This window comes from Elaeis guineensis, chromosome 2, assembly GCF_000442705.2.
Source record: "Elaeis guineensis isolate ETL-2024a chromosome 2, EG11, whole genome shotgun sequence".
NCBI classification, from domain to species: domain Eukaryota; kingdom Viridiplantae; phylum Streptophyta; class Magnoliopsida; order Arecales; family Arecaceae; genus Elaeis; species Elaeis guineensis.
In genome coordinates, this window is record NC_025994.2 from 127,543,583 (window position 1) to 127,570,212 (window position 26,630).

Consider the following 26,630-nt stretch of genomic DNA (forward strand, 5'->3'; position numbering starts at 1 on the left):
GATCTATAAGATCTAAAACATGATTATGAGGAGGATCTTGAGGAACTTGTTGCTAAGAATGATGAGATAGAACCATTTAAGGGGTGGCATCTTGTTGCTGCTCAGTGGTACGCTGAAGCTATTATATCGCAACAATGAGAGCTTGAACTTGCTGGACAAGAAAACTGAATTATTAGAGATCAACAACAACAGACGGTCGAATGACTTCTTGAGCATCTTTAGAAAAAAATGTAGTAGGTAGAGGATGAATTGGTGCTTTCTTGTTCACCAGTTTTTATTAAAAATTTTCAGATACCCTTCCTCTAGCGCCAATCTATTACTGCAAGACTCTAGAGGTGAGGTCGGTGTTGAGCCGAACTAAAGAGTTAAGGTTGAGCTTATCTGAATCACGAGTGAAACCTGCAAAAAAAATCCTAAAATCATAAGGTGCCTCCGATTTAGGACCCTCCGATGCTTAAGTCAGTTAGAGCCTTGAGAATAAGTGATGAAAATAGAGAAATAGAAAGCAAGAAATGAGAGTTTGAGATTAGAGAGAAATGGAGAGAACTTTGATTCCTCAGTGAAAAGTTTAGCAAAGTTTTGTCTCTGTGAGTTCAGACTTACCTTCCGGAGAGTACTCTGTCCTCCTTTATATAGAGAGAGCTTGCTTAAGCTTTAAGAAAAATTTGTTAGGCCATTGAAAATTAGTTAGGCCATTAGAGATCTGTTAGACCGTTATAACAGGATAGCTAGCTGTGCAGAGATTGTAGAATAGCTGTCCATGTAGCGATGAGCTAGAATACAGCTAGAAAATAGTTACTGCTGAGCTGGATGATTGCTGCTGGATAACCATCTAGAGTTCTAGTGGCACGTCGATGACTGACTGATATGAAATAGCTGACATCAGTAATTCTTTGAATTGGACGTCATGCCTTTAGTGTCAATAACCAAATCGGTCAAAAAATAAAGTAAGGTGATGGAGATCAGAAGCAAACTGAGATGAGCATCCTACTTATTAGCAGTTCTGTGGATTAAGTTGATTAGCAGATAACATTAAAAAAATAGGTCGATCGTAGGCCGATGTAATTTGAGAAAATATTTAACTCAGATAACAATCTGCTGCCACATGTTCTGATGATGATGATATCAGATAATATACACCAACAAGTGCTTAGGTTGTAGATGAACTAGTGGCAAAGGATAGCCAACCTATGACAACTTCTAACTTCACTGATGTTTGTAGGGGTTGGCCACTAGGTAAGGGGTTTTGTCTTGGGCTTTTATGGCCCATTTAAGGAATGCCAGCAACATTTTGAGTAGGAGAAATTCTTTGTGTACCGCCCGTAGTGTAGAAAATCTGACGTGGAGCACATCGCTTTGCTCGATTGGACCACATAGCCATTGCTTTTCAATGTCATTTAATATCCGCAATTCTACCTTTTTGTTTGAAATTTTGAATGATGAAAATGCCATTTTAAAAATTATAGCACCTTTTCTTAAAAATTATGACATCTTTTCACAAAAATTATAATACTCCTTTCTTTTTGAAAAAATTATGACACCCTTTCACAGAATTATGACACCTCTTTATAAAAATTATGACACCCCTCCTTCACAGAATTATAATACTCCTTCATAAAAATTATGATACTCCTTCATAAAAATTATGATATACTATGAAAAAATTATAACATCCTATGCAGAAAATCGTAATTTCAACGCAGGATGCCATAATATCAGCACAGGATATCATAATTTTTTTGGAAGAGAAGGGATGTCATAATTTTTATAAAAAGATATCATAATTTTTAATAAAATTTTCATCATTCAAAATTTCAAATGAAAAAAATAAAATTACAGATATTAAATATGCATAGGAAAGCGATGGCTACGTGGTCCAATAAGATGAAATGGTATGCTTCACATTAGATTTTCTATACCACGGGTGGTGCGCTAAGAATTTCTATTTTGAGTAGAGTGCCCAACACCCAAAACCAACCCAATTCAATAACATCTTGGATCTGACTTTAATAGCTAAACCAAACTCAAATAGCCAATCTAGTCCATTACCGTGGATGGAACTCAAGTTCCGGACTAGGCAATCCTACATTTTTGAGGCCCGAAAATGCCTCCAAGAAATATGCGACTCTTGTGTAGAATCATAAAAATCTTGGTCAGGAACCTTCGAGAAATGAGGGAGGATTACCTCCTTGGTTTTACCAATACTTAGTAATGGCTAGTCAATTCATTGGATGCCCCCTCCACTACTTTTGTGCCTTGTATTTTTTTGCTACCATTAGATTTGTGTGGTGATGCTTGTTTTCCTTGCTGCTGCTGGGGTACTCTGAAGGAGGATGATAGCTTGTGGCACGAGAGCTTATATGCAGGCGCCAAAAACTCTCCTCTCCTTTTTCATTTTCTAATTTTTCTCCGTGAATGGATAAGGTTTGGATGAAACTTTGGTACCACCATACGGAGCAGATGAACCCAGACCCTTTGGCCGTCGTCGATTCCGCTTTTGGGCGCTTGTTTTTCTAGTGAGATTTGAGAAAGCTCATCATGAGGCTAGCCAACACGGTGTCGCTGAATCATAGCTAGTGTAGCAAACACGTGTTCTTAGTTGGAGCCAAAACTAACGTCCAGAAGTGCTGTGCAAATCACATGTAATCTATTCCTGTATGCTCACAGTCACGCCTGCATGTCTTCTGCCACAGAATTGCTCATACTGGAAGCTTCCCAGTTATTGATGAGTTACCTGGACATCCATCACAAACTAGACACAAGGACAAGGGCTCAGGAGGCAGAGAATGTTTCTCGGGCATTCCATCGAACACTTCGCGCATCAGGCATTGCACAAAAGAATGTTGAAGCGATAACCGTGCTTGAAGACGGGTATGAGTCTGCCGGGAAAGATGTGGTGCTTTGTTGAGGGATGGCTGCGTGGAATGCAAGATGATTAGAGGTCAGGGAGTAAAGTTTTTAGGTTCGCCGGAGGAGCCGACTAGAGAAAGGGACGATCGTCGAAGCCACCGATCGGAGGGTTGGAATCCGTCAACTGGAGAGCTGGAGCACCCCAAAGAGAGGTTGGAGATCGAAGCCCTTGGCTTGGCACTTGGTAGGAAACGAACGATCGGAGGAGGTGAGATTTGGACTTCGGTGCAGGACAAAAATGATTCTCCTCAGCCCAATCCGTCAGCTCGACTCGAGTCTAGCGACCCAAGCAACCCATGTAAGCCTATTGCTGCAACTGGACCTGCAGATGTCTCGGTCAACCCAAGCAGTAAATTCTTTGTGCACCCGTGCAGTGCAGCAAAACCGCAGCATCCGGTCAAATTGAAGCATGCAGTGCAATTAATAATAAATTGAATATTTAATATTATTTAATTTTTTTATTAAATTTTTATTAATAAAAAAAATTTTCTTTCATTGAACAAAGAAAAAATAATATTATTATTTTTCGATACCTTACGTGACTTCTTGTAAATATACATAATATCTTGAATAATATATATGATTTTCTGTGTCTTTATATTACATCCTATTGATTATTATGGCTTCTTGATATCTTATATAACTTTTTATGAATATATATAATATTTTAAATAATATATATATTTTTTTATGAATATATATGATATTTTAAATAATATGTATAGCTTTCTGATATCTTATATGACTTCATGTCAATATATATGACATCCTGAATAATATATATAACTTTCTATCAATATATATAACATCCTGAATAATATATATGATTTACTATGAATATATATAATATCCTAAGTAATACATATGACTTCCTATATTTTTATATGATACCTATTACTTATTATAACTTTTTGATACCTTATTATGACTTTATGATACCTTACAAGACATCAAGAAGCTATATATATTATCCAGAATATCATATATAATTATGGAAAGTTATATATATTATTTATAATGTCATATATATTCATAGAAAATCATATAAGGTATCAGAAAGTCATATATATTATTCATGATGTTATATAAAGACACAAAAAATTATATATATTATTTGGGATATCATATATATTCACAGGAAGTCATATATATTCACAAAAAAATCATATAAGGTATCAAAAAGCCATATATATTATTCAAGATGTTATATAAAAATACAAAAAATTATATATATTATTTGAAATATCATATATATTCTCAGAAATTTATATATATTGTTTAAGATGTCATGTATATTCATAGAAAATCATATAAGGCATCAGGAAGTTATATATATTATTCAGAATATCGTATCAAGATATAAGAAGTCATAAAGACATCAAAAAGTCATAATAACTAGTAGAATATCATATAAAGATACAGAAAGTCATATATATATATATATATATATATATATATATATATATATATATATATATATATATATATATATATATATTGTTCAATATGTCATATACATTCACATAAAATCATACAAGGCATCAAAAAATAATAATATTATTTTTTCTTTATTCTACAAAAGGAAAGGATATTTGCATCAGTAAAAATCTGATGAAAAAAATTTGAGCGACATTAAATATTTATTTAATTATTAATTATTTTATGTTGTCTAATATGATTGGATGGTGCACTCTACATCAATTTTACTGCACCACATGTGGTGCATAAAGAATTACTTGTGCCACAAACACAATGCAATTTTATGGTGTTTTGTGCCCAAGCTATTTTATTTTACCAAAGTGGTCACAGGCAACAGAATTTTTTTTATTATTTTTTTATTATATATTTTTAAAAATACCTCTTTCTCCAACTTATTTTCAAAACTACCATCCACCACTTCAGCCCATCTTCAGGCCAATTGGACAGATGAGATGGAAAAATTAAAATCATCGCTCCCAATAGCAATTTCACTAAAATCGCCACCAAAATCGTTGCTTGGGCTGATGATTTCAGGTTCTTTTTTTTTTATTTTTTGGGGCAAATGGAGGGGGCGTTCGAGGGTGGCGCGGGCAACGAGGGTGTCGGGGTATGGTGTCAGAGGTGGGGAGCAGCGGTGGGCAGGAGGGGGGAGCACGGGGGGTGGGGTGTGTGAGAGCGGTGATGGAGGCTGCCGCGGAGGATGCAGGTGCAGATTCGTCGAGGGGCCAAAGGCCGATGCAGCAGATGGCACAGATGACCGAGGGGTCGGGGATGATGTTGGGGTGCCGGGGGCAGATGGTCGGGGGGTAGGGGCCGGAGCAGTCGGGGGTTTTGGTGGGGGGGTTGTGGCATGCGGGGGGAAGGAGAAGGAGAAAGAGAAGGAAAATAAATAAATAATAAATAAATAATTATTTTTAAAAAAATTATTTTTAAAAATTAATAATTTATTAATAAAAAATAAAAATAATAATAAGTATTAAAAATAATGATGATAAAATATTATTTTAAAAAATAATATTAAAAAATATTTTAAAAAAAGAATAATAATAATAAATTAAAAATTATAAATAAATAAAATTATAAATAAAATAAAAATATTTAAAAATAAATTATTTTTGTAATAAAAATAATTAGATTTTATTATTATTTTAGAATCTATTTTTTTCATTTTTTCCTTCTCCTCTAATAGCTTCGTGTCAAATATTATTATTATTATTTTTTATTTTTTGCTTCTCCTCCTGTGACTCTGTGTCGAGCACCCACACTCCCTCCCCTCAAGCACTACACACGGCTCCTCCATTCAAAATTTATTTTAAATTTTGTTTAAAAATATTTTTTCTAAAATAATTTTTTAAATAATTTTTTTTTAATTATTTATAATTTATATTTCATCAGGCAAACGGTCGGAAGGCCATGGGTGGAGTAGGGGGTTGGAGGATTGTGGCATATAGGGAACACTTTATATTTTTAAAATTATGGTGCCAATACAGTGATGCAAATAAAGTGATAGAAAGAGGAAAGGGGGGCTGGGCGTGAAATAATAATAGGATGTGGCTTCAAATAATAATATTTTATTATGAATCAAATAAAATTTAATTTAAAAATTTAGTAATAAAAATTTCAAATATAAATTTTTCAAAAATAATTTGAAAAAAGAGTAGGTGGGCGACATATTTTTAAATATTTTTAAATAATTTATTTTATTTTATTTTATATTTATTTTATATTTTTATTTATTATTTTTATAATAAAAAATAAATTTTTAAAATTATTTATCGAGTGGGGAAAAGAAAATCATCCTATGGTAGGGTGACTATATCAATCGCCTTATGGTAGAGTGACTTTATCTTGTTTGGATTTTTTTTTTAAAAAATCTGAAATCACTTTAGTGACGTCAAAATGATAGACCACATATAGGATCCTCATATTTTCCAGCATACACTTCTCTGTCATAGGTTCTTAGACAGCTTTTCTTCTCTAATTTGATTTCTAGACTAGACTTACCTTCTTAATTTGATTTAATCTCTGATTCTATGCACCCTACCCCCTGTGCCAGCACCCTACCCATTGCATCTCCATCTTCGAACCTTAAGCATTTTTTTAAAATTATTTTTTAAAAATAATATTTTATTATTATTTTTCAGTAAAATCGTCAGTCCAAATAGCGATTTCAGTGAAATCGCCCACCCAAGTGACGATTACAATAATAAATAAAAAATAATTTTTTAAAATTTATTTTTTAAAAATTTAAAAAATAAATTTTGAATGGAGGAGCCGTGGGTAGTGCCTGAGGAGGAGTGTGGGTGCTCGGCATAGAACCACAGGAGGAAAAGCAAAAAATCAAAAAAACTAATAATAATATTTGGCACGAAGCCACGAGAGGAGAAGAAAAAAAATGAAAAGAATAGATTTCTAAAATAATAATAAAATCTAATTATTTTTATTACAAAAAATAATTTATTTTTAAATATTTTTAAATAATATATTTATCATTTTATTTATTTTAATTTTTTTCTTATTTTTATTATTTTTAAGCATTTTCTTATTTTTCTTATTTTTAAGCATTTTTTCAATATTATTTTTTAAAAATAATATTTTATTATCATTATTTTTTAATACTTATTATTATTTTTATTAATAAATTATTGATTTTAAAAAATATTTTTTTAAAAATATTTTTTTTAAAAAATATTTTTTTATTTTTTATTTTTTTCTCCTCTTTCTTCTCCCATATACCACTATCGTAGAGATTTTTTAGTCAACTTTCTGATCTGTGTTGTAGCTACAACAGACTCATCATGGGCCGGTGATTTCAGTAAAATCACCACTTGGATGGGTGGTATGGATGAGTGAAGGCGGTAGTGCAGATGGTCAGGAGGTAGCGTGGGGGGCCACGGGGTGCAAGGGACCAGAAGGTGGGTGAGGGTGGCAGCGCAAATGGGTGATTTTTTTAAAAAAATAATTTAAAAAAATACACCAAACACCTCAAGTCCATTATGAGTCTAAGTTTACTGCAATAGCAACACAGATTAGAAAATTGACTTGGAACCATGGTTGCCGCTGTTCCTCACCTAATAATAAAATATTTAATTATTATTTTAAAATTATTATTTAAAAATAATAATTTATTTATTATTATTATTTATTTTTTAAAAAATAATAAATTATTTTAAAAAAATATTATTTTTAAAATAATAATAAAAATATTATTTTAAAAAAATAATTTTAAAAGACGCATGGATGAGTGTGGAGGAGCTGTAGGTGACATCGGAAGGGGGGTTATGGATGTTCAGCACAGAGTTGTTGGAGTTTAAAATAGATTTTTAAAATAATAATAAATTATTAATTTTAATAAATAAATTTTTAAAAAATTAAAAAAATATTTTTTAAAAAAAATATTTTTTAAAAATATTATTTTATTTTAAAAATATTATTATTGAAATTACTGGTCAAACGGTGATTTCACTGAAATCGCCGGTCCAACTGACGATTTAAGTGAAATTGCACACCCAAACGATGATTTCAATTAATAATAAATTATTAATTTTAAAAAATATTCTTTTATTTTTTAAAAAAATAATTTTAAAATATTTTTTAATATTATTTATAATTTATATATATATATATATATATATATTTTTTTTTTTTTTTTTTTTTTCGTTTCTCCCTTTTCTTCCTCCCATCCCCCTCCATCTGACTTTTCTCTGTCGGCAGCCGATCCGTGCCATGCCACCATCATCCCTCCATGCCTCCCCTCCCCCTCTGCACAGTGCGACCGCCGCCCCTCCGCACCTCTCCTCCTATGACCGCACCATTTACCGCTGCTCCACGCTCTCCTCCCCGTGTGGCTCTCCGTTTGTCGCACCTTCATCACTACCCCCAGCAGCATTCTCCTCCCGACATCTTTCCCCGCCCCCCGACTGCACTCCCTTCCCCTCAGTTCGCCCAAAAAAAAAAAAAAGGGGAAAATATTGTCGGCGCCAATGTAGCCATGAAATCTCGATTGAATCGGCGATTTCAGAGTGGACGGTAGTTTCGGAAATAAAATGGGAGAGAATGTACTTTTAAAAATAAGAAATAAATAATAATAATAATAATAATAATAACCCAGGCAACATTCCTGGAACACATGTTTCCACACAGCCGTACAACATTTTGCGAGTCTCTTTGACACAAGACTAGATATATTTATTGTTCTAACAAAATTAACAATATTCTGTATGAAAAACCGTACCGAATAATACACATGGATATGTCAATTCCTTCACCCTTTGTTGGTTGGTGCATGAGTTACAGACACAAGCATCATTTCCTATACAAGATTTGATCAGATTGTCAAGTGACAAACATGTAAGCGAACAAGTCATCTGATTCTATTGCTCGTCCCGTGAGTTTATTCTTCTCCCCACATTTTTCATCGATTTTTTTGTTTCCAAACATTTCATGAACCTATCAAAAAAAAAAAAAGAAAAAAGAATATATATGCCATTTTTTTAGCTTAAAGAAAATATTGATTTTGAATTTTTTTCTCCTAAAATGAATTTTGGATCTTTGTTTTGATGCAAGGCCCGGTGGAAGTGCTTTGTGCACCCAAATTTGAAGAAGGATAGCTGAATGATGCAATGCAGTTGGGTCAAAAGAAAAAAAAAATCAAAATAAAACAATGAAATCAAACCCCCCACTGTTTGTCTAATGCCGCGAGAGGTCATCGCAGCTTGCTGTTTGTTACGTACGCTTGGTTAGTTATTAAAAAAATATTTTTTTATTTTTTAATTTTTAAAAAATAAAAATTAAAAAATAATATTTAATAATATCATAAAAATTAAAATTAAAATTAAAATAATTACTTTATATATAAAATAAAAATTTTTATTTTTTAAAATTTATTTTATATTTTTTTGCTTCTTCATGTCTAAAATTTCAAATCAAAAAAATAAAGAGTTCGAATCTTTCTTCCTCGTCGAACTCTTCACCTCCCTATCTTCTTCTCCCTTCCTTCCCATATCCTTCTTTTTTATCGAATTTTTTACCTGTCGCTTCCAAATATTACTTTTTATTTTATAACAACGTAGTTATTAAACATATTTTTTATTTTTATTTAATAATAAAAATAAAAAAATAAAAAAATATTTTTTAAAAATTAAAAATTAAAAAAATATGATCAAATGCATCTTTAATATTTGTGCTGCACTATCTAAAAAGAAAATTTGTAACAAACTATTTTTTTTTTCAACCAAACACTCATTGGATGACATTTAGAAGTTATAACTGGTTCTTGGGAGAAGTGCTACATTTGGAAGTTGAATGACGTGGAGTAAAAGCAAGGCAACCTACTTATTTCATCTTTTTTTTTCAATCAAACTTTCATTGAATGACATGGATCAAATCATTTTTTGGAGAAGGACAGAACAAGCATTTTGGAACATCACTTGTTACCTTCCAACTCATTTCCTTTACTTAATATAGGAACAAACTATTCTATCACGTTATGTGAAGTAATTGAGAGGTAGAAATAAGTTATTGCATCTAATCGAAAAAAAGAAACGTTCTTTCTCATTTGGAAGATTTAATAATAATAAAATAGATTATAGCTCCATCCTTTAGAATCCTCTCTAGTTAAAAATTTTTATTAAATTTCTCAAGTTATATAGTTGATTTTAATACCATCTGTTGGTGCAAGAAATTGTCCAACATTGGGACAATGAAGTTGATGATAAGATGGGTCTCCTAAGTACATGACCTACAAAAAAATTCAAATCGAAGATGGCTCTGACGAAGATCCTCCGATGCTTAAGTCAGAATCCGGCAACAGAAGGAAAAGAGTGAACGTGTTGGGAGAGAAGAAATTTCATATGTTGGGAGTCCCCAGTAGGCCTTTATTTATATATCGAAGCTGAAGAGCCATGAGAGGAAAGAGAATTAGATGGTTAGCCTTGACTTATCTAGAAAGATATGGCCATTGTCCTTCCCTTATCTGGAGAGATTTTATTTGTTATTCCTTCTTATCTGCTTTGCTATCAGTGGTCGTTTGAATTTTGAAAAAGATACGAGATTTGAGGATCTATGAAAGTCAATCCTTCCTTGTAGGCTTCACGTCTTTGTTTAGGACGAAATTACCCCCAATAATAGCCCTCTACTTTCGAGTTCGAGTTAGAATTGAGTCGGACGAAAGGAGTACTCTAGCTTTGTCGAAGACGTACTGTATTTATAGCTTTCAATGAGGTGAGGCATCACATCATCTCAATGTTTGCAACTTTATAGTTGTCGAGGTCTTCATCAGCTCTACTTGCTGAAAAATGAGGGACATTCGAAGGTCCTTATATGTTACCCCTCATTTGTTGTCGGAGTTCATAGGCTGAGGATTTTTATTTGCTAGGATGGTCAGAGGTCGTCTCGTTTAAAAGCTGATCAAAGACTCTTTCAATTGACTGGCCGATCAAAGGTTATTTTTTATTTTCGAGACTGAACCGATTAAAGGTCGTCTTTCTATTTACTGTGGCCTTAGGGATCTCAAGCACCTCTCGAAGGGCATCAGAGATCCGAAGGTCCTCATAGAGTCTAGTCTGCTATGACCTCAGGGATCTCAAGTGCCTCCCGAAGGGTATCAAGGATCTGGAGGTCCTCACAGGGTCTAGTCTGCTGTGGTCTCAAAGATCTCAAGTACCTCTCGAAGGACATCAAGGATCCAAAGGTCCCCACAGAGTCTGGCCTACTGTGGCCTTAGGGATCTCAGGTGCCTCCCAAAAGACATTAAGGATCTGGAAGTCCCCACAGGGTCTGATCCACTATAGCCTCAGGGATCTCAAGCACCTCTCAAAGGGCATCAAGGATAAGGAGGTCCCCACAGGGTCTGATCTACTATGGCCTCAGGGATCTCAGGCACCTCCTAAAGGGCATCAAGGATCTGAAAGTTTCTACAGGGTCTGGTCCGCTGTGACCTCAGGGATCTCAAGTGCCTTTCAAAGGGCATCAAGGATCCAAAGGTCTCCGTAAGGTCTGATCTATTGTGGATTCGGAGATCCCAGGCACCTCCCAAAGGGCATCAAAGATCCGGAGGTCTCCACAGGGTCTAGTCTACTATAGCCTCAAGGATCTCCGATGCCTCTCGAAGGGCATCAAAGATCCGGAGGTCTCCACAGGATCTGATCCGCTGTGGTCTCGGGGATCTTAGGCACCTCCCAAAGGACATCAAGGATCCGGAGGTCCCCACAGAGTCTGATCCATTATGGCCTCAGGGATGTCGGCACCTCTCGAAGTGCATCAAAAATCCAGAGGTCCCCAGAGGGTCTGGTCTGCTGTGGCCTCGAGGATCTCAGGTGCCTCCCAAAGGGCATCAAAGATCTGGAGGTCCTCACAGGGTCTGCTCCGTTGTGACCTCCGAAATCTCAGGTGCCTCCCGAAGGGCACCAAAGATCCGGAGGTCCCCACAGGGTCTGATCCGCTTGGGCCTTAGGCATCTCAAGTATCTCTCGAAGGGCATGAAGGATCCAGAGGTCCCCACAGGATCTGATCCGCTGTGGCCTCAGGGATCTCATGTGCCTCTCGAAGGGCATCAAGGATCTGGAGGTCCCCACCGAGTCTGATCCACTGTAGCCTCAAGGATCTTAGGCACCTCCCGAAGGGCATCAAGTATCCAGAGGTTCCCACAGGATCTTCTTCCTCGTTGGGGTACAAAAGGGCCATCCGACCTCTCTCCTATTAGGGCCATTGGAAGGGCCTTCCTTATGGATGTTGATTCGCTGAAGAGTAGGCACGACCTTCGGGGTCCTATAGGTTATCCCCCACTACTTGATTGCCGAGGTCTTGAGTTACTGATTCTGTTTCAGTCGGTCTTCCTCCAACTAACTTTCATTGGTTGGCATTTTAGCTTCAAGAAGCTCGGCTTCTAGAGATTATCCTTTAGGAGTTTGATTTTCGGGAGCTTACTCCTAGAGGGTCGACCTTTGGAGGTCGATCAGGGTTTGACCTTTTCGAATCGGCTTTAGGCTTGATCTGGTGATGAGCTCTACTTGGTCCTTCATTTTAGCTATTGCCTTTTGCTTGATAGTCCAGCCTTAGCTTACTCAAATTGGTCCTCACTTCAACTTAAGTGCTTGAAGACCTGTTGTTCAAAAAAAAATAATACAAGATAATAGATATGGTCTGAAATTCTTTTATCATGAGAGTTGTGAGCTCTATTTAAGAGCTCTTGACTCCTTCCAATTATTTGTTTTAGTTTGAACTAGAGCTTTGCCTTAGTTTGGGCCTATTTTTGCTTCGAATTAGCCTAATTTTGAGCTCTGATCGATCTAGATCTAGGCTCTGGTTGGTCTTATTCTAGGCTCTGATCGGTCTGGATTTGAGCTCTGGTCGGCCTTAACTTTTTCCTCAGCTCGGACTTGATTTTTGCCTCAGCTCAAACTTGATTTTCTCCTCGGCTCGGTCTTAATTTTAGCCTCAGCTCGGATTTGATTTTCTCCTCGATTCAGACTTGATTTCTCCTCAGCTCGGCCTTGATTTCTTCCTCGGCTCAGATTTTGCTTGGGCGTCCTATGGTCCTACAAGAAGAAAAAGAGAGAGGATAGTGGATGGAGGCTTAAGAGCCTTTAACCATGAGTATTTGTTTGAGAGCTCCAGAGTTTTGCTTAACTCCTTGTTATTTGGCTTAAGCTGGATATGCACCTTAGATCACTTTAATTTCTTTCCTTTTCTTTTCTTCTTCTTCTTTTGGACTAGCAGGTGGGGACCACCTTGGTGCCATGAGATGCGTCGTCCAACAGAGGGGTGCGCATGGAGGCGTTGGCCAAAGAAGAGGCGCTGGAGACATTATCGACTAAGGGAGAGGTGCATGCCGAGGAGGCATCGGTCGAAGGGGCATATGAGAGGCATTGATCGAAGAAAAGGTGCCGAAGATGTCCTTGGCCAAGGGAGAGGTGCATGCTGAGGAGGCATCGATCGGAGGGGCACGCAAGAGAAGCGTGCAGCCGTTCACAGAGATCATGTAGAGGCAGCCTTAGCGCTGGTAGGGAGGGAGGTGGTGCCACTTGCGGACTGCCGAACTTGGCTTTGGTGTGGACCGAAGATGCCCAAGGCCATCGATCTGGCAGGGCTTGATACGTACGGGGGTGTGGGAGGTGTGGGGCACCGATCTGGCCTCAATGCTGGGAGAGATCGTGCGAGGGAGGGGAGGCGGTGCTGCTCATAGAGGAGCTTCGAGGTTGCTGGCCCCGGTGCCAGCAAAGGCGCGCATGCACGCGGGAGAGGCTGATGATCGCCGGTGCCTTTTTCCCCTCTTTCCCACTTCTTCTCTCTCCCTCTTTCTTTCTTTTTTTTTTCTTGTCCGGATGTGCCACTTGTGGGGGGATGTCAAGAGTTTAGATCTGAATAGAGTCGATGTCGAGAGTAGGAGGGGCTTGGATCTAAGCAATGGATCAGGATATTTTGATGGTGGTGTCATGATGTCATCATACCTTACTTGTTCTATGCCTCTCTTTTCTTCTTTAGTTCCTGATATGAATCTCCTTCCTTGTTTGAATTCTGCTTTAAAATTTAAATTTTTGAATATAAACAAAGAAAGGGAATAAAATAATTTAAAAATCAAAGATAATTTGGATCGCCAACCCCCTAGCTTCGAGCCCGATTTAGATGATTTAAAAGGCACCGATCGATTTGGGGGCAATTAGATCCGATCAGCATTGGTCGATTTGTGGATGGCCAGACCATCTCGATGTTGGACCAGTGCGATGAAATTCTTCTAATTGAACATTTGCTCCTTTCTATAAGTGGGCCTGGGTCTTTCCTTTAGCATCAATCTATTGATGCATATTTTCATCTCGAGGTTGGATCAGCTAGAGTTGGACAGTGACGGCAGGTCGGCGACGATCGGACATTGGCAGTAGGACCTATAAGAAAAATCTCTAATCGAAGGTGGCTCCGATGGAGATCTTCCGACGCTCAAGTCAGAAATCTGACAACAGAAAGAAAAGAGTGAGCATATTGGGAGAGGGAGATTTCATACGTTAGGAGTTTTCTATAGGCCTTTATTTATAAATGGAGGCTGAAGAACCGTGAGAGGAAAGAGAATCAAGTGGTTAGCCTTGACTTATCTGAAAAGATATTGTCATTATCCTTCCCTTATCTAGAAAGATTTTATTTATTATTCTTTCTTATCTGCTCTGCTGCCAGTGATCGTTTGAATTTGGAAAGATGCACGAGATTTGAGGATCCCTGAAGATCAATCCTTCCTTATAGGCTTCATGTCTTCGACGATGACAAAATCACCCCCAACACCATCCTTTGTCCTGTTAGCAATCCAGCATTGTCATTACATTATTGCAAATAATATAAATATTATTTTTAAATTCAAAATCTTCCATCAAATTCAAGCTCCTCTTTCAATTTCATATTATTATTATTATTATTATTTATTTATTATTATTAAAATTAAATAATTATAATCATAAATTACAGAAATATCTTCTCAACTTTAGTCCAATTTCATTGATATCCTCTCAATTTTAAAATACATCAAACTAATCATTCAAATTTTTAAAATATTTCAATATAGTCTTACCAACAAATGATATTAATTTTCTATTTCAATAGATAAAAATCTCTTTGCTCATATTGGATGGATCATTGGTAGACAAGGGATGGAGGTGAAAGGAGTTGCCATGGAGGGTAAAGATGACATCATTAAGGTCAATGTGGAAGGAGAGGATAGTATCAAAGACTTCATAGGTGGGATTAGAGAAAGAGGATGAGGATGAGGAAAAGGAATTAGATGGGAGAGCATTTATGTGTGGACTTAAAGGAGGAGGAAGATGATGAGGAGAAATGGATGAGAAATGAGAGAAGAGAGAAAGAGGATCTCCTGACAAAGAGCGGCGGTAGAGGGAGCCACTACGGAGAAGGGGTCATGAGAGGACTTGGAGGAAGAGAAGAAGTGGGTGAAGAGAAAAAGGAGGAAGAAGAGAGGTCATGAGTGCACTTGGAGGAGGTAGAGAATGAGAGAAAAATATTGATGAGAAGGAAGGAGAGGTCCCCGTAAGGAAGAGATGGAGATAGTAGGAGCCACCATGAAGAGGAATATGGGCAGACTTGGAGGAGGATGAAGAGAAATGGGAGAGAAAAAAGAGGATGGAGAGTTTGTTGGTGAGATGGGCAAACGTGGAGGAAGCCACTATGAAGAGAGAAGGTTCATAAGTGGGCTTGATGGAGGATGTGGAGGAGAAGTAGGCGAGGAGAAAGAGGAGGAGGAGAAATGAGGGATCATCGATGATGAATGGATGGAGGTAGAGAGAGTTATCATGGAGGAAGAAGGCTCATGGATGGGTTTGGAAGAAGAGGAGAAGAAGGAAATAAAGAGAAAGAGGAGGATCGAGAAGGAGGGACGAGAGACGTTGGTGTTAGAGGTGAAGGAGGGGAGCAATCCAAGAGGAAGGAGAAGATGGAAGATAAAGATAATTTGATCATTTTATAAATTAACAGTATCATTTTATTAATAAAGATAAATCATAAAATTATATTAGAATATCTTAAAATATTTAAAAATTAATTTGATATATTTTGAAGTTGGGAGAATATACATGAAATTGAGCTGAAATTGAGGAGTGTTCCTGTAAGTTATCCTGATAGATGTAAGGTTATGTTTGGTACATCGTCAAGCAATCTTGGAAGGTAATATGCATTACCTTCAAGATAGATTGACATCATTAAATTATCAGTAATATTGATTACTGTGTTTGATACATGTAGATAATGTTACAGTAAAATTACTGAAAATTTTGATTGACATATTTGGTATGATAATCAGATTACAGATCATATGAAATCAAATTCCTAAAATATCTCCCTTAACCTAATAATAATATAATATAATATAAAAAATATAATATAATATAATATAATATAATATATTATATTATTATATAATGATATTTATATAATTATTATAATATAATATAATATATTTTAATATAGTATGTTATAATATTATATTATGATATTATAATAAACTATTGTAATATAATATATTATTTAATAATATAATAATATAATATATTATACTATATTATTATATATAATAATATTATATTATATATTATGTTATATTAATAAAATATATTATTATAATATATTATTATATTAATATATTAATATATTATAATATATTATAATATAATAGTATGACAATATAATTAATATATTGTTATATAGAATAATATTTATATAATATATATTACAATATATTAATATAATATATAATATTGTATGATAATATAATAATAAATTAGTTTAATATAATATAATATACTATATTATTATATATAATAATATTATATTTTAAAATTTATTATATTAATATAAGATTTTAATATAATATAATATATATTATTATAGTATATAATAATAATATAATAATATATAGTAATATAATATTATAATAATATAACATAATAATATATTATTATAATATTTAATAATATAATAATTTACTGTTATATATAATAGAATTTATATAATATATATTATAATATATTATCACATGCTATATTATTATAATATAATATAATTACTATAAAAATATAATAATGATATAATAATAGTATATTATATTATAATATATTATATCATATTATTATATATAATAAGAGGAAGATGAGAACCGTCGGAAGAGGAGGGTGGAGGGTGGAGGGTGGAGGGATGAGTTTTATATAATTTTTTTAAAAATAATTTTATTTAAAATTTTTTATAATATTATTTAAAAAATATAATAAATATAATAATTTAACAAACACATTTTAAATTATCTGCAATTTGGGTAGATTACGAGATGCCAAACACAAACGCAACTTAAGGGTAACCTAATACGCGATACAAAGCCATTGGGGTGCTCTCTCTTCTCCACAGGTCACCTAGGGAATAAAAGGTCTCTTCTCTGTGATCTCTCTTTCTCTCTCCGTAGGAGGAAGGGGAGGGGAAGAGATGTCGCTGACATGCGTCAAGATGTCGGAGGAGGTGTGGCTGACCTGCCTCACCCACGCACTCACCACGGAGACGGAGGAGATCATGGGCCTCCTCCTCGGCGATATCCAGGTAACCTCCGCTCCCCTTTTCCTTGCTCTTCCTCCCCATTCATCGCATCAAGATCGAATCTTGCACGCGTCTTGAGCTTCTTTTTCCGGGTTCTATTACCGTAAAAACTTCGCTCGATTTTGTTGTGGTTTTATGTTCTTGGGCTTCCTAAGTCAGATCTATCCGGTGATGGAGTTGGATTAGGAGCCGATCCATTGGATTCGATTTGTTCCTCGAAGTCTTCTGACGATTTTTGCAGCAGCAGTTATTAGGTTTTTCTTGCGTTGTGCGTTTCGATAATTCCGGTTTCTCTGTCCCGCCCATAACGTGGTTGAGAGAGAGAGGGCTCTTTAGATTTGGTTACTTTTTCTGGACAAATTTTGCGCGATGAGTCGCTTCCCTATAAAAAATCGCGTTCGCAGAATTTTTCAGCGAAAAGGAAAGCTTTCTTTTTAGAATTTCTCATTGCTCCGTTTTTTTTTTAAAAAAAAAAGAAAGAAAAAAAGTTTATTTCCTCGTGTTTCCGGAAGAGGAATCGTACTGTCCGAAGGTCACGGGCCTTCTCTTCAGAGATTATATCTCTAAGTAACCTGCTTTTGTCTTTCTTGGCTACTTCTTTCTACTTTCCTTGCTACATAGATCGTAAAAAGATCAAATCTTGCGGCGTGTTTTCTGTTTTTTTGGGATTCCAATGCCGTCCATTGCCTGATTTTTGTTGTTCCTTTTCCCCCTCTCGCTGATTAGGTACTTAGTATAAGGATAGAGTTCGGGCCTTCGGGGATCGAGATTGGATGTGTTTGAGTCGCTTATCACAGCATGCTTTTGGTCATTGATGAAGTTATTAAAGTCTTACTGCGTTATGAGTCAGGATTAATCTGGCTTTTCTTTACCATTTAGAGTGTAGTCGTGGGAATAGAGTTGTTTGATTTCTGTTACTTTTGAAAATCTAAGTTTTGATTCGTTCCTTGGTTTTTGGAAAGTTTGAAATATTGTTCTGGGCTTTTATATTTCTTGGCGACAAGTCTGATGCTCAGCAATATTTTAAGATTTGCAGTTTTCTTTTTTGAACACAAAGTTCTGTTATTGAGAACTTCACCTTGTTCTAATCCATTTTTTTTCTTTCCTGTTGATAATTAAAAAAAAAAGAACTATATGTCTTGATATGAGAATTTAGTGGGGATTTGGGAATTTCATATAGAGAAAACTGTAGTCAGAGCTTCTTCCACTTCACCATAGGTATATGATACAATTAGGTGGACTGCATGAAGCTCCATGAGGGCAACTTGCTTTCCCTTGGATCAAATACTTGAGAATCACTAGGTAGGGGATAGCGTCCATCATATATCCAGTCTTAATCCACATTGTAAAGGCTGCTATATGTGTATCATATTGTGAGAATGACCTTATAATGCTATTTTCCTTAACCGTGTTACTACTTACTGGTATCAAAGAGTTAAGACTTAAGAGTCATGTATTTGCAAATATGAGGACTAGTTCTTATTGTATTTGAAAGTTGGCTTCATTTTTCTCCTAGTTTTTTTCTTCTTTTCTAGCTCATGTATTTTAGCATACGGGATTGGTCATATATTGCTTGCAATGGAATAAGGTTGCAGGTTTATTACATGCATTTTCTGCTTCAGTTCTGCTTCTCTATCTTCTTTATTTTTTCTACAAAAATATTTTGAGGAAATGTTGATCTTTACTGACAAGAAGGGATAAAGATGAGTAGAGGGAGAGAGAGAACAGTATTAGGAGGAGATGAGTAAAGAGAAATAAACAATAAAATAAACATGATGGATTGCTAGAGCGAGACTTGACGCTGCATGATATAGGAGATAGTGATGGAAGGCTTATTCAGTTTCTTTGGTTCTGAACAGTTTTTCCTAAGACGCAATATGGTTGAAGGGCTTGTTGCTATGTTAGTGGTCTTGAAGACAGGAAGAAAGCAGATGATCAGCTTTGATGGAAGTCATGAGGAAGGTTGAATAAGTTTGTAGTAAGGACTTCTCTAGCCAGCTAAACAATGGCAGAAGAATTTGTTAAGCCAACCTCTAATACTTGGGGGAATAAGACTTGAATTTGTGATCAATATACATCTAGTTAAAGAGATGTCTGATTTTTTTTTTTTTTTTTTTGCCTGGGGGGTAAGTGGGTGGGAGGGTGGGATTACTTATGTTTATTTGTTAGATCATTGAGTTTTGTAACATGTGATAGACTGTGATTGATCTCATGAATAGTTACATTTCTACAGATGCATTGTCTTGTATCTATTTTTGGTTCTTGAACTTAATGTGCATGTGCTACTTGTATGGGATTACTGCAAGTTCTATTATTATTCTTCAGGAATTTTAAGATTTATTTAATTTACTTCTGTTTCTAGTTCTGTAACCTATTTATCTTTTAAACTACAAATGATTACTATGGCAGTCACTTACCATTACTTAGTTGGGCTTTTCATGTTTGGCATTGCAAATTTTGTAGTACATGAATGGTGGAAATGCAGCTGCTCTGATCTGGGGAGCATCCCCACAAATGCGGTCTGATCGTAAAAAGGATCGAGTGGAGACTAATCCTGAGTTGTTGGCTGCAGCTTCAGCTCAAGCTGAGATATCCATCATCGCATTTTTAGATATTTTTCTCTTATATCCCAACCTGTGCAAATTATATTAGTTTTGGAAGTTAAACTTGACCCTTTAGCACAGAATGACACTGACAACAGGAAGGACAACAAGGGTAATTGGGTGGTACCATTCACACCCTCATATTACAGTTCTTCCATCTCATGTAGGTAAGTTGACAGTAATAATGACTACTGTAAGTTATGGCTTCACAGAGCTATTGTCAAGGATGTTTTTAATTTATAGTCAAACCACATTAGGTCCTGCTTGCTGTCTATTATCTTTTGTTTCGCAAGTGGTATTCGCTGTGCTCAACTTATTATAGTTTGTTCAATCTTTTCATTTGATTGTTTTTTCATTTGGCGTCGACCATCGGTTGTCATGATGAACCTTGCAAAGTAGTAGTTTAACGTATGTGCGGATTGGAGGAGGGGATATTGCTACATGAATGAAATTGTTGTTTAGGCTAAAATGTGGTAACAGTACTCAAATTTTGTAATTAAAGGATTTTTTAGAAAGGTGGGCTTTTTGTTGAAAGAGGATAAAAAATACAACATATTTTCTTATGGGGTAAAGAAGAATGATTGAAATAGGGTATCAAGATATTTATATCATAAATTTTCTGATTGCTGAAGAATGGTGATTGTACTATGATGTTATCATTGATTTTGATTGGGGTGTTCAAAATGATTTTTGCTGTTGCTGTTTGGCTGCTTCTGTTGTCTTACTTCTTAGGGAACACGAGGGCCTAAAAATCTTTGAACAATACAGTATATTACTTTCAGATCTTATAATCTGACCCATGTCATGCTACTCAATACTTTTTAGTACAATTTATAGTCTCTAGACTACTTGCTAACCTACTCATTCGGAGTAGTGTTGCAGTAAATGAAGGCATATGGCAGCTTGAATGTTTGTTGATAGCGTCCTGCCACTTCCATTATCTTACACCTTAGAAAACAACTAGGGAAGAAAAGTCTTTGAACAGCACAGTGTGTTACTTTCAGAATTTATGATCTTACCTATATCATAATATTTGGATACTTTTCAGTAAAATCTGTAGTCTTTAGAGTATTTACTAGCCTACTTATTGGTTGTTTACTCGGTTCCAATTATTAAAATAATTATTTGCCAATTGCATATGCCCATCCTGCATTTAGAACTTATTATGATTTTTGGTGTAGTGCATCTTTATATTTGACAATAGCATTTCAATGAATGTTTTTGATGAGTTATATCTGTTTTTGTTTATGCATCAGAAATGTAGTCCTCTTTTTTGAATGAATTTAAGTTATTTGCAAGAAAGGATATCCCTTGATTGTATCTTTGAAATCTACAACTTGCAGATGTTCGTACCCAGGCAATGTATCAGTTGCTAGATCCTGGTTTTATTGGACTGATCTTTTCTTGCTTTAGCGAGGATGCTCAGAAGGCCTGTCTTCAAATTTTGTTCTTTTTTATTGTACAGTTGCAACAGGATTCCTCTGTGGCTCAATAACTGCTTTGAATTTCCTCAGATTGGAAGAATTCAAGTCATTGCTTTCCAATCCTTGGATGGGAAACAGAGGCATGTGTCCCCTGTTACTAATAGTTCCGTTATAGAGCTTGAATCATCTTGGAGTTCCTCAGAGAATATGGCATCAACATCAGGGTCTGCTTTGACTGAAAGCTTTGAACAGGACACTGGGGACTCTAGAGCGACCAAAGCTACCAAGGTTCGGTTGGCTGATGCTCTTTTCTTTCATAATTTCAGTTCCTTTCTCAATGACTCCTCTTTTCTGCACCAATGAGATAGTGAACAAATGAACCCCAGATAGAGTAGATGGCTACATCTTACCTTAGTTGGGTTGTCTATTAACCATATATACTTGAGCAGCTGAGTGATCTGAACTTTACAATCCATTATAATACCAGTTTTAGTAATCTAACTGCCTTAGGTGCCTATGCGATTAGCTAAATGCTTAGGTGGGGTGTACTGTCTTGGCTACATGCTCCTGGGCTGGTGTAAGTATCTAGATGTCCACTGGAGTTTCTAGATGGTCAACTAGTTGATGAGTAGACCAGCTAGAGTCTGCATGTTGTCCATGTCTCTGTAGATCAAGGTCTGCCATACCGGTTGGTACCATACCATACCAGGCAATACCGTACTGGGTATTCCATACCATACCCAAGCTATTAAATCTTTGGAGTATATCTTATCGTAGTTAACCTATAGTTATTTGTACTCTAACTCCTTGAATCATTTATGAAGAATTTATTTGGGAGTTAAATGATTGACGTTTTTCCATCATTTGTAAAATGGATAATTGATGCATCTAGCTGTAACTGTTAAGCTGCCAATTAATGATGCAAGTTTGATTAGTTATGGTAGTTTTAGAGCTCTCTATGCTGCTCAGCTGCCTGGGCATTCTGTAGGTTATGAACTAATGGTGGTGGAAGACTTGCTAAGACTGCTTTAATGCCTTGACTACCTTCATGTTAACTCTCCATAAGGACCCTGCTGTTAGAAAACGTGCTGGGACTGATACTCGTGGGTGATCGAAATTTTCGTGGGTTGTTGCTGTGCTTAATACTTGGTAATGAAGTGTTGGTGGAAAATAACACTAAAGGCTTCCTTCTAGGGTTAAATCATGCTTGCTTAGTTCATCAATGAATTGTCAAATTTCTAGCACAAGGCTCATTATCTTCAGCAAGGGAGAGTAGATACCTGAGATCTTGTGACTTGTGCTATGTTATGATCTACGCATTGCAGTCTCACATGCTTCTTTATTGATCTTATGAATTTCTCTACCATGCTGATTAGTCTTAGCTCAGGCAGTTGGCATCCCTTATCTCATGGGAGTGGTCCTGGGTTTATTCGAACTTGTGTGGTGGCATCCCTGCTGTGTTTCTCAAAAAACTGATTTTCATTTTTAGCATTGTATCATTCACGATGCTTGAAGAAAAGTACTTCATAGCTTTTCAATATGTGTATGGACTTTTGAGTACTGAATCTATTTTGGCTTGAGTATACAGAAGTATTGACAACCAGGGCATTCTGTTTTACATTGTACAAGTGTTCCTTGTATGATCCGAAATAAGATATGTCATATGTTGTTTAGGTTGGGGGAAGATCTTCAGATTTAGAGGAGTTCTTTTCTCATGCTGATGTCAATTATTTAGGGAAGCAGAGAATGAGAGGAAACTCTCTTGTTGCTTACAATGCCAACAGCGCACATAACATGGCAGCTGATATAGATTCTCCGGATATGACACCAAGCATACAGGAGGCTTTGCATCGCTCTAATTTGGACATGAGGTATCAATGAATATTGTATTGTCGCTGTAACATTGAAATATCTGGTGGTGGATTGATTGTGTCTGCTCACTTTGTATGCAAAATCAGTCACACGATACATGCCTCTTAAGTGTGAACACTCATCTTATTATCTGATATAAATTTTTAAAATTTATACAATTTAATTTTCAAACGTAAGCATTGTCCCCTTACTCTCATGAACCAACAGTTTTTCTGTACTTTTTTCTTATCTGATGGGGTGTGGGGTGTTTCTTTTGGATGCATCTTTTATAAATCTTTATACTTTATTCCCTAGTTTCTGATTCCATGTTCTGAATCATATTATTTTAATACTCATAAGCTGTCATATCATTTTGAATACATGTGTATATAATTTAGGTTGTGTTTGGCATCCCTGCCAGTTTTCTATTTCTTAAAACCTCAAAATCAAAACTTCATTTCCCTTTCTTCTAAATTTTTAAAGCATAAACATATCTGGTGTAGTCGATTATTTTTAAAAAACATAAACATATTTTCCATAGGCGGTGGTGATAGGGAAGTGATGGTGGCAGTGGCAGTAGTGGCAGGAAAGAAGTTGAAAGCTACTTTTAATAGCTTTCAATTATTTCAATGACCAGACTAGAGTTTTTAGAAATGACGGAAAAAAAAAAAAAAAAAAGGAGAAATCTGCTCAAACAAACAGTACTTGTTATGTTTTAATTTTTTAAATTGAAAAGCAAAAACTGTAGTCATGGCAAACAAGGCCCTAGTTACTACACAAAAAACTTTACGGGTAACCTCGATGCTTTGATCATAAAATATCTACTTGCTTGAGTTAATCTTAAATATGCTTATAATTTAAACAATAAGTGGACGTATATCTGATAGAATATATCCATGATTTGCTTGTCCGAACACACATTCATATGGTCTGCATGCAGTCAACATATTTTGTTGAAGAACACCCTTTTCCAAATGTTACATCTTTCCATCCTCATGATAGTTTCTTTCCCGCTTGTTTCTAGATGTATTAGTCTATGGAATCATCACCATCTTCCGAACTATTTCATCGTTTACAAGCTAAAACATTGGGTTCAATGGAAGAAATTTAATAGCTAGAGAGAAAATAAAGATAATGTAATGTTTTCTGTTAGATCCTCAAATTCATCTTCTGAATTTTGCCATGGCTTGCAGTGGTGCACAGTATATCAGGAAGGAAGTGCCGCTGCAAGTATTGCCAGCAAGGTATCTGCTGAAGCTCGACTCCCCCTTAACTTCGTTCACAGATATGCAGCGTGTACTGTTTGAGGAGGAGCGATCTGCATATAACCAAGCCATCTCCCAAAATATGCGGTAATGTATTGTGCCTGATATGCAATTGTTTTGTGTGTGACCTCTTCTTGAGACTTAGGTATCCTTTATTGATTTCCCTGCAATTTGTAACCAGCGGTGGGAAAATGCACCCCCTTACTTTTGTGCATCACACGTCAACGTACCAGGCTTCTCTGTGCAAGTTGATGGAATACTGGTGAGTAGGAGCCTGTTCGAGCCTTGCAGTTTAACCAAAGGTTTTCTTTTGAGCTCGTACTTTTTCCGCAATTTTTGCAGTTTAAGCCCTGCTGTAAATGCGCTCCAGGACCGTTTGAAGGAAAATGAGATTCGGGTAATGAGGTTGATCTTTTCTTTCATAACTTTTGGTTAGGAATTGTGGAGGTCTGATAATAATTGTCTTGTGAAACCAGTTAGCTTTGCTAATGGAGGAAGCCAAGTTTTTGGAGGCTGAAGCTGTCAGCCGGGAGAGTGAGATGAACTCGGGATCTCCTCGGCGTTTGCCATCTCACGGTGTTCGTGGCAACCTACCAAGGGGGCAGAGAGAGAGGGAGGTGCATGCTTCATCAGATTCTGCCGGTGCAAGGAGTCCTAGTGGTATTGGGAGTCGTAGAAGGGAATCTTGATTTGTACCATAAGCAATTTCTGGTCTTAAAGCTTTTTGTCGGTCCTTATTTTATGGTATGATTGTATTATTACTCTGTTAAGATTATCGAGATATGATCAGAATGAATGCCGGCTTGTTCGACTCGTGACTCTTGTAAATTGAATCTTGCTTCACCTCGCCGGGCAGCATTGATCAACTTGTGCGAGTCTCTCCTCGTTCCATTTTCCCTGTGGATCGAGTGTGTTTTGGCTAAGCAATTCAGCAGACCGACGGTTTTGAAGCGGTCGTTATGAAGCAGCAGTGAAACTGTATTTATTCTAATTAATTTGTGCTGTCTGATGGTATTTTCTTCATGTGAGGGATCCTCCACCTAACGCCGTATCTATGATTAACATTGAACTTGATAAAACATAATTATAAGTTCTGACTTTTCGGATTTGGATCCGACTAGGTTCAATCATACCAAATCTAATTTGTAAGACAAATCATCGAGCATGAATAAGTTGCAGCTCTCTACGTGCACCAATAATATCAAATGGAAGATGAACATGCCATACGATTTGCTAAACTTCAGGCCGCCTCATGTAAGCTTCACAAGGGCATGCCGTGCATACGTTACTTCCTACTGAGTCCGGGAGAAATTTAAGGTTTAAGCTGGTTAGGACTGACACGGGAGCAAAACAAGCAACCGACGCTGAGAAGAAATTATTAGACAGGCTCATTTTATTATTATAGATAAAGTTAATAAAAAAATTTAAACATCGATTCATTATTCATTAATTACTTTACTATTCATGATGCATCATCATTGAATGCAACTGTTGCCTCGGCCATTTCCACTGTAAGCATTTCTTGTTCCCTGCGCTCGTAATATACAACCATCCGAGACATTTATTATGTATTCGTTGCTTGTATGGTTCTAGCCATGCATTTCAGAATGCTACATTATATATATATATATCAAATTAGTTGGCTTAGTGTGAGGATGATCCCATGGGCGAGGCGGGTCCTTAATCCAACAGCTCCTTCGATGTAGGCCGGTCTGCGCTGCATCAATGACATTATGGACAAATATTCCTTGCGCCGGTGAAGGTCTTCGACAGACTCAGTCCTGCATACCTCATCAGATGAGACTGCTTGCTAAGCGAAACTTTTCTGTAAATGTCGGGGCTCAAGTAAGCTTCCTTTTCTTCTGAGGTCATCGCGTCATACGAGTGAAAAGGTGGTCATTTACCTTAGTACCGCCTTTCTTGTTAATCTCTACAGATTCCAAATGTGGGATTTCGTTTTCTCCGTTGCCAAATTTTTGTTTCAGTAGATTTCTAGTCATTATTATTATATTGCATGCTGCAGT

At 36.1% G+C, this 26,630-nt stretch overlaps 1 protein-coding gene across 2 annotated transcripts; it reads left to right on the forward strand.

The window, feature by feature from the left end:
- Positions 1-17,238: 17,238 nt before the first annotated feature.
- On the forward strand, positions 17,239-25,419 carry LOC105044524 (uncharacterized). 2 transcript variants are annotated; one of them, XM_010922486.3, is made up of 10 exons: positions 17,239-17,466; positions 19,927-20,052; positions 20,146-20,233; positions 21,410-21,495; positions 21,581-21,778; positions 23,165-23,361; positions 24,535-24,693; positions 24,788-24,868; positions 24,949-25,003; positions 25,083-25,419. In XM_010922486.3, exons 1-10 carry the CDS (start codon positions 17,356-17,358, stop codon positions 25,293-25,295), a joined length of 1,314 nt encoding a protein of 437 aa, XP_010920788.1. In that variant the 5' UTR covers positions 17,239-17,355; the 3' UTR covers positions 25,296-25,419. The 2 variants fall into 2 exon arrangements, with proteins under 2 accessions (XP_010920788.1, XP_010920943.1); XM_010922641.4 differs by lacking the exons at positions 19,927-20,052; positions 20,146-20,233 and having other exon boundaries at positions 17,253-17,466.
- Positions 25,420-26,630: the final 1,211 nt, after the last annotated feature.

Bases quoted from the DNA above. Each gene is read 5' to 3' on its own strand.
- LOC105044524 (XM_010922486.3), top strand. From the start codon at position 17,356: ATGTCGCTGACATGCGTCAAGATGTCGGAGGAGGTGTGGCTGACCTGC. The intron at 20,234-21,409 runs GTAAGTTGACAG...TACAACTTGCAG, and splicing joins AGTTCTTCCATCTCATGTAG to ATGTTCGTACCCAGGCAATG. The intron at 23,362-24,534 runs GTATCAATGAAT...CATGGCTTGCAG, and splicing joins CGCTCTAATTTGGACATGAG to TGGTGCACAGTATATCAGGA.